This window comes from Octopus bimaculoides, chromosome 3 (genome assembly GCF_001194135.2).
Source record: "Octopus bimaculoides isolate UCB-OBI-ISO-001 chromosome 3, ASM119413v2, whole genome shotgun sequence".
Taxonomy (NCBI): domain Eukaryota; kingdom Metazoa; phylum Mollusca; class Cephalopoda; order Octopoda; family Octopodidae; genus Octopus; species Octopus bimaculoides.
Genome location: NC_068983.1, coordinates 163,982,015 through 163,991,274, shown reverse-complemented (window position 1 = coordinate 163,991,274; position 9,260 = coordinate 163,982,015). Strand labels below are relative to the sequence as shown.

The following is a 9,260-nucleotide window of genomic DNA, read 5'->3' as shown; positions in this document are numbered from 1 at the left end:
AGATAGATAGATAGAGAGAGAGAATGAGAGAGAGAGAGAGAATGAGAGAGAGAGAGAATGAGAGAGAGAGAGAGAGAGAGAGATCTGGCTGTAAGCGTGCATGTGAGACAGTGTGGACGTATGTGTGTTCTTATATGAAATGAAACCAATAAATCTACTTCTAAGACTAAATCGAGCTGGCTTTCAATAATCCTTTCTTAGCTATTTGAGATTATTTTAAAGGCGTTGAATATTTGTCACATAAAAACATTTCCCAGTCCTCTTAATGGTGGCATAGTGGTTAGAGTGTGATGCCAGAAGATCATAAGACCATGGGTTCACTCCTTGGATATAGTAATGCGTGGTGTCTTTGAGCAAGACACTTCACTTTGTGTTACTTTAGCTTAATCACCTGTACTGAGTACTCGCCTGCTGCTGATAGAAAGAATCTTTCCTTCTAGCTGCCATATACCTAATGTTTCGATAGGACAAAGGTAAATGGACCGAAAGCGTACCTTTGCTCGCAACTATACAGGCGCCTACAGCAATTAACAAAAGCATGGTACACATTAGCAAGCCATACTCGCTCGAGAGTGATGGCAGCTGGGGTTTGTTACATAACTACTTCCCTCACAAGTGGTTATGAAAATGTTTAATAAGGAAATATATACCGGTTATATTTGAGGAAACAGCGCGTATGAAAGACAAACATTCTCATGTTTTTAATTGAAATAATTATGTATAATTTATGTACAAAGTTCGTAATTTCAAGGGAGTTGTAGTGGTTGATTACTTCGCTGCTAGTATTTGCGGTGTTAGATGTAGAGCAATAATTCTAAAAAGCTGGCTAATTCATGAAACATATATTAATGTATTAAATTGTAAACAAAGACTTAAATGTTAGCAAACAAGGTTCATATACGTGCTTGTACGTATTTACTGAGCAAAAACAGTGTCGCCAGTAAAATAGTGTTTTTGCACCTGGCAATAAATAAATGTCCAGAAATCGAAGTATGGAGGGAGCGCGGTAATTAGAAGAAGGAATGTTAAGGTTTTTTGAAAGGATAAAATGACTTCAGGTTTGGATTCAAAGAAATTGCTGCTATTGGCAAGGAATAAAATACAGAAGTGTTTAAGTATCCATTTTATAATTCCTGAATAAAACGACTCGTGATTATATATAAAGGCATACAATAATATCATATTATGTTATATTATAGATATATATGTTGTTGTTTCCCGGTTTCATTGGCTTATAGGTTCCCTACCTGGATGGGACGCCGGTCCGTCGCAGGTGAGTTGCTAGATACAGGAGGAAAGAGTGAGAGAAAGTAGTGAAGAAAGAGTCAGCAGAAGTTCGCCATTACCTTCTGCCGGAGCCGCGTAGAGCTTAGGTGTTTCGGTCATAAACACACACATCACCCTGTCTGAGATTCGAACTCGCGATCCCTCGACCGCGAGTCCGCTGCTCTAACCGTTAGGCCATGTGCCTCCACTATATATATAATACATATAAATACTTACGGATGCCATGAAGACAAGTTCCTTTTGGATCAACTTTGATATGCTTCTCGATAACGCAAGCGACCCGATGCAATTCACAATGGCTTGGGTACAGGGTACCATCGGAGCCACATACTGGTTTACTGAGACCCCAACAATAATCTTCGTCGGCACACACACAAGTAGAACTTTTACAAACACGTCCGCTGCGGCAGTCCAAATCATCTTCACAATTTTGAGCTGAAATTAAAGGAATTGTACATTTACTTTAAATATAAACGTTTAAAAGTTTGGAAAGTCGGTCTTTCCGGGATATAGACATTGATTATTTTTAATGAAGCATTGAATGATGCTAACAAAAATTAAAACTCGTAAAACAGAAACTTTATATTTCATTTCTAGATGTATCGTGTCATCAAAAGGTTTGTGTTTCGATAATGGTGCGATAAATCCTTAGCATCAAATCCTTGTTAACCTTCTTTCCTTTGGTCGTTTTCTCGGTTGCTAATGGTTACTTGAGATTTTAGAGGTTTCTAATTATCAATATCGTTTATACCAATGAGTTTAAAGAATTCTGTTAGGTTTTACTGGAGTAAAAGCAAATTTCTTTGACTATATGGAAAAAAAATTCCTTTGGGAATCTTTTTAAGGCCTGAACATGCGGCTGTACAGAAAAAATTAAAAGCTGGTATCAAAATATAAAGGATGTGTGGCTGGCAAGTTTATCGGTAGAAGGCTTCTATTGTAAAGTCATTCAAATAGACACAAAGATCTAAATAGTATTTGAAAGAATAGTAGAAAAATTAATATTAATTAATAAAATCAAAATTAATATTGGCTTCAATTCGGGATTGAAACTGCACCGAACTCTCCATTTAACAAGATCGTTTACACATACACACAAATGTATGTATTAATTTCTTACTTATGTATGCAGTTTAAACCTTAATTGCATTCAACTTCAGTTCCTCTGACCATATCAAACTTTCATTTATTCCTTTCTTAGTCTTACCTAAGTTCACACCTGGCTATTTTCTCTAGCCTTTCTCCCTTTTAGAAATGTCTCCGTCTGGAAGAATCTCTACTCACGTGTCTTTCCACTATTTATTCACTCACCAGAATTCGAAAAGATAACGCCAAACTTATCCAGTCATCCCGACCGAATAAGAACAAATATCCCTTAGACAGAATTAGTTATTTAAATATTTGAGAACAGAATGCAAACAAATAAAATGATAAAGAAAAAAAAAGATAAGGAATAAGAATAAAAATGATATCGAGGTCAAGGAAGCGGAAACATAATAAACTTAATGAATTTTTTGTTGTTTTTTCTCTTTCTGTATGTCATAATTTCCTCTTTTCCGTCTACATGTCATAATTCTAAGTAGAAACTGAATGGTGCCAGACTAATGTATTTCACATTATTTAGTACGGCACAAGAGCGATGGTTTGGCAGTTTCGTTAGAGCATTGGTATTTAGTCACGGCTGCTTATGTTCTTAATTCAAATCTTGTCGATGTCAAATTTGTCTCTCATTATTTCGGGGCAGTAAAAAAATAATAATAATTGTAGTAATTACTAATCAAGTACTGGGGATAGGTGTTCGCTTCAAATTTTGGCTCAAGGCCAGCAATTTCAGGGGGTGGATGTAAGTCAATTTCATCGCCCCCCTCCCTCGCCCCACAAAAAGGCCGAGCCGACACCCGAAGCATTTGAACTCAGAACGTAAAGTCGGAAGAAATGCTGTTAAGCACTTTGTCCTCCGTGGTAACGGTTCTGCCATCTCGCCACCTTACTGGGGATAGATATTGACAAATTCCAACACACACAGATCCTTGTTAATGTGACAACGGGATTCAAGATACAGGGTGTTCAAATCGTCTCTCCGCAGTAAGTGTTTTATTGCAAAATAAATATTTGGAAAGTGAGATGGAAGGATAGGGGAGATACAATCTGGATCATAATGTGGGTGGTAGACAGAAGGAGAGGGAAAGTAAAGAAATGAAGGGGCGAAGGGAGAAAAGGTGAGATTGAAAGAGTGTGAGAAAGAAAGATGGGGAGTGAGAGAGAGAGATATAGTGAATAGTGTAAGATATATATATATATATGTATATATATATTTAAATTCTTCAAGGTGGTGCCCCAGCATTGCTATATTCTAATGACTGAAACAAGTAAAAAATAAAAAGTAGGAGATATTACATGTGTGTGTGTGAGCCTGTATATATATATATATATATATATATATATATGTATGTATGTATGTATATATGTATGTATGTACACACACACACACACACACATATATATATATATATATATGTGTGTGTGTGTGTGTGTGTGTGTGTGTATACATAGTTGAAATTTATAGAAAAACAAAAGACGAAGAAAGGTGTATGAACAAAAAGCAGGTGTATTAGTTTGACGGTTGGGAAAATGAAAAAATCTCTTTTACGTTTCGATTCGAGCCTGCGCTCTTCGACAGAAAATAATAAGAGAAAATAAACAGAGAAAGAATGAAAAACAACTTGTAGATTTCAGAGGTCAGTGTGTGTGTGTGTGTGTCACACTGTCATTTATGTAGGCGTTAAATAGCATTCCTGTATCAAGGAATATGATGTTGGTGTGTCTATGTACGCATTAGTCACTTTTGCAATTTACTAAACCCGTTCACACACACATAGCATGCATGCATAAACACACACACTTACACATACATGCATAAACAAATGATTTGTTGGGAACTACGCAGAATTGCATTAATAGCGAGAAAATAGAAAGAAACAAGAAGCGGAATTTTGCGTAGCATGGGAATCGTCGTAAAAACCGTTTTCCTACGATTTAGTTGTTTCTAAAATCTAAGAAAAAAATCCTTAAAGAAGAATTAGGAAACGCTAGGGATTTGTATATTAAATTATTTCTGTATGAGGTATTGAGCAAAGAAAGGAATTTGCATTTACGTAGAATGTTTGAAAGAGTTTAAGACCGGAGATTGTTTTAAGTTAAGAAGAAAATGAAAAGAGAAGTTTGTATCTCATAGGGAAACCAGTTTATAAAGCCAGGCTGGATATTGGAGAATGTAAATACAGGAATTCTTGTATGTTGGTTTCAGATTTTGGCACAAGACCTGCAATCTAAAGGAAGTGGGTACGTCGATTACGTCGACTTTAGCATGCAACTGGTGTTTGTTTTATCGACACGAAAGGCAAAGTCGACCACGGCTGAATTTGAACTCAGAACTTAGCTAACGATTCTGCCAGTTTGTTAACGTGGAATTATTTCAAATTAGTTAAAACAATTAAAGAAAACTAAAAACATATTCATTGCTAGAATTATGTGTTATTGAATATAAGTTTAATGTTTTCTATGCGGAGGCGCAATGGCCCAATGACCCAGTGGTTAGGGCAGCGGACTCGCGGTCGTAGGATCGCAGTTTCTATTCCCAGACCGGGTGTTGTGAGTGTTCATTGAACGAAAACACCTAAAGCTTCACAATCCTTTGGCAGGGGGTCGTGGCGAACGCTGCTGTACTCTTTCACCACAACTTTCACTCACTCTTTCTTCCTGTTGTACCTGTATTGTTACACTCTGTGTCACGCTGAATCTCCCCCGAGAACTATGTTAAGTGTACACGTGTCTGTGGAGTGCTCAACCACTTGCACGTTAATTTCACGTGCAGGATCAACTGGATCCGTCGTCGTTGCAACCAACGGAGTGCCATTGTTTCCTATGTTAGGAATCCATTACAGCAGAAAAATCGACAGATATCTCATATTTTTGTATTTGGATTGCAAGATTCTTGATGTGAACGTGTGTGTTGAAACATAATTTGTTGCAACTCGGGAGGGTCATTATGCCGATAATAAACACACGATCTGCTTCTGTTTCACACCTTTTATTATAATTATTAGTCGATTGATCATGTAGCGAATTAACCGATTGCTTAATTAAACACTTGGTCGACCAATCAATCCTCCAGGTTTGTCAAAGATAGCGTCGATGACGACAGCATCAATGGCATTCCCTCTCTACTTCAGGTTTGATTGATCGCTCAATAAGATAAACAAGTGATTATTTAATTGGTCAACCGATTAACCAATTGACTAAAAATAATGCAAGAAGTGAAATAACACCAGTGCGTGTGTTTATTATTGGCATACAGCGAAAAGGTAGGCATGTAAATATGCGCTATAATATATGACCGTGAGCATTGAGAAGAAATGAGCTGTATGAAATTGTTTAGAATATGAATTAATGGAGGAAGACAACTCGAAATGATAACAATTCATGATGGAAAGGAGAAGACTTTAAAATGTCTCATAGCATGGAGACATTATCAGACATTATTTGAAATTTATGAATTAGAATAAAAGAGAAACTCGAGTTAATATTTCTCAGACACTAAAACGTCAGTCATTAAGTAGAAGTATTTATCGAAGACAACATGGTTTTGAGAATGGAATGTACGAGTTCAATGCCAGCTTTAAGCAATAGGGAAAGTTAATTTACTAAGAGATAATAATGTTCGTTGCTTATTATGGTCATAAGTTATGTACAAGGGATTATCCACGAAATATGTTTGTATATAAGCTTATGTTTGTGTGAAAGCTAGAGATACCTAGTTATATTAAGAGGGAAATTTTAATGTTCAGCAATCATAGCAATGTTTAAAGTAAGGTAGCGAGTTAAATACGATGAAGTAGACAATTGGTGAAGTTCTATAAAAAGTTTTAAGTTAATGCAACGAGAAAAGCTGTTTTTCGATAAGACAAATTAAAAGCATTAAATTGGAAATTATAAAGAAGAGATTAAAAATAGAAGAAATAGTAAAAAAATGATGAAGAACAGGCAGATAATAGAGATTAAGAAGCAGCAGGAGAATACAATAGGTTATATTAAGCAAAACAAGAATAACTTACACATACGTTTACACACATGCATATAAATGCACGCATGCGTAACTTAATGAATTGAAAACTGACAAAAAGCTAAAACAGACGAAGCAGTAAAACAAGGAAGTTATGCAATGAAGACTTCTCTCACTTTTCAATTCTCTTCTAACGTTATTGCACTTATTTTTGTATTACTCTTATTAGTATTATTATTATTTATTGAAGACGTCGCACCATATCCAATATTGTGATGTTGTAGATTGAAGATATTGTGTCTACCGGAGGTTTGGGTTTGTATTGTCTGTCAAGTCACAACAAGTACCTCAGACAGACAGTACTTTACGCAGTACGCGTGCAGATCCAAGTAAAGCCGACTTTTGCAATACACCATCATTGTAGGGTATTTCTAAAATGTCCAGATATTTTTTTCAGGTTGGGTGGTATTTCAATATTCCGATTCCAATGCTCCGATGACTACAGGGACAACCTTTACGTTTCGCTCTCGCAGTTGTCATATCTCGGCAACCCCAATTCTCAGCTCTCCATATTTGTCAACCTCTTCTCTTTCTTTCATGATGAGATGTTGATCTCCAGGCACTGCCGCGTCGATCATTAGGAACTCTTGTTTGTCCTTCCTAAAGGTTACTATATCCGAGTTACTGTGCACTAACACCTTGTCCGTCTGGAAGTCAAAGTCACAAAGGATCTTTGCCTTCCCGTTTTCGTGCGTTACCTTTTCCGGTGTACGTTGGTATCAAGTACCCGTAACTTCGCATCCATACTTCCGGCAAGAGCAAATACTTCCGGCAAGAGCAAATACTTCCGGCATAGTAGCAAGTGAAGGTTTTGGGCTACCTTGTCGTGTGCGAATGTGTGCGTAAATTTCGTTTCCTACTTTACATATAGTCTTGTATACGGCAGGGCCGCTTGCTTTCCCCTTCATTTTTGAAGATATTAGGTACATCACATTCCTTCCGCCCCTTGGCTGAATTTAGCGAAACTCGATCTGCTGGAAGCATTTGGAACAGACTACCATGACTTGATGGCACTAGATTGTCAAGTAAGAGGACAAAAATAGAAGCGAAGAGATAAAAGACCAGGAATCATATTCATTGAATTTGCTAATGGCACCGATGGAATTACTCGTGTGTCTGTAGAAGGTACGAAGTATAGTATTTGTGAAGCCAAACAAAATGGTAGATGGTAAATTTGCTATTTATGGTAGGAAATATAAGGAAATTGTGTGACGAAGTGAGAGAAATTTTTGTAACTTGTTCTCGACTGTGATATGGATGAAACTGCGTTCAAATAATCTTTTAGGGAATCAACTTGGAAACGGATCTTTGTCCGATTCTCATGTAAAGCTGATAAATTCATCGTGATATAAATTTACTCCAACTCTGATTTAATATTATGAAAGTGGTATAATATATAAAGCATTGTGAAACCGAGTTGAAAAAATTTAGAATGCCATTAAATAATTATGCTTTTTTTTTCTGATTCATCAGGGGAGAGGTTCACCAATAAGCTTCCGCAATAAAATTGTCTGCAAAGTGAGTTTGTGCATTATGAATCAACATTATCTATCAGTTCTGAGACCGCCTATTCCCGTATAAACAACAGATGCAGTGAAGCAGAGACTAAATATACAACCGGCATAACCTGGGCTTTCTTTCAGTAAATACTTGTTTAGAAAAGCAATTTACACACGGATTCATGGTACATACATTTGTCAACTGCCCCATTAATAATGTAAACATATATTTACTGGTTTACATGCATATCCACTCAAAAAATATCTTCATAAATATACTTATGAGAAAATATCTGGATAGATATCATTATACCCTGAATGTTTTGGCCATCATCAAAGCCACAGAACAGAAGAGATTTCCTTGATATATTTAAACTTAAAATCTCCAGTTGAGATCGACCTACAGCCCAGCCTAGAGTAACACTTTGTGAAAACAATCGAATTTTGATGTAATGAATATATCTATCCATTCTAGTATCAATATTTGAGTTTAATTTTCTAAATATAACCTTAGCTTTACAACAACTTTCCATCTTTTAAGAAACTAAATGCAAAGCTAAACACACAGACTCACACACTCACACGCACATACATACATACATAATACATACACACATACATACATACATACATACATACGTAACACACTACCTAAATACCAATCTTGAGAAATTAGGCTTCTCAAAACCACAAAGGTGAAAGCTAATTCGAAGACTACAGATCCAATCCATCACTGGAACTGTAAAAATCTGTAAAACTTTCCAGAAGTTTATCATTTAAATATATATGAGCATGTCTAGATATGTAACTTTATGCATGAGAATACATACATAAAGCAAAACATACATACACACATACATACATGCATACATACATACATACATACATACATACATACATACATACATACATACATACATACATACATACAAGCAAAAATATCCTGTTATTGATGTTGAAATTCCAATGAAGGCACCTTGAATCTAGGTTAGGAACCGGTTCTTTCTCTATTGGCAAGAAATCTTGAAGTAAGGCATACACATGTATATACATATACAATATCTCACAGAAGTATGTATACCCCTAAAAAAATTTCAGTAAAATTGCGGTTACTCTGATAATATGGAAGAAAATCAAACGTAATTTATACCGAATAAAATATATTATACATGCAAACATTACACAAATTTAGAACATAAAACATTAAACGGTTTTAAAGATATGAACGAAATATTAATTTTCAAGCGATACAAAAATATGTACATCTGAAAGGAAATTTGTTATATTCAATGTTTCATCTATTTATTTTTTTACTAAATTTAGATTTCGCTGATAATTTCAATTCTAATAAA

At 35.7% G+C, this 9,260-nt stretch overlaps 1 protein-coding gene across 3 annotated transcripts in view; it reads right to left on the bottom strand.

Moving 5' to 3' along the window:
- The window catches only part of LOC106875235 (follistatin-related protein 5), a 370,169-nt gene that overhangs the window by 113,780 nt on the left and 247,129 nt on the right, over positions 1-9,260 (bottom strand). For all 3 annotated transcript variants that reach the window (XM_014923295.2, XM_014923296.2, XM_052966672.1), the window contains exon 4: positions 1,504-1,722. In XM_014923295.2, coding sequence (XP_014778781.1) covers positions 1,504-1,722 — 219 coding nt within the window. The remainder of the gene's footprint in view (positions 1-1,503; positions 1,723-9,260) is intronic.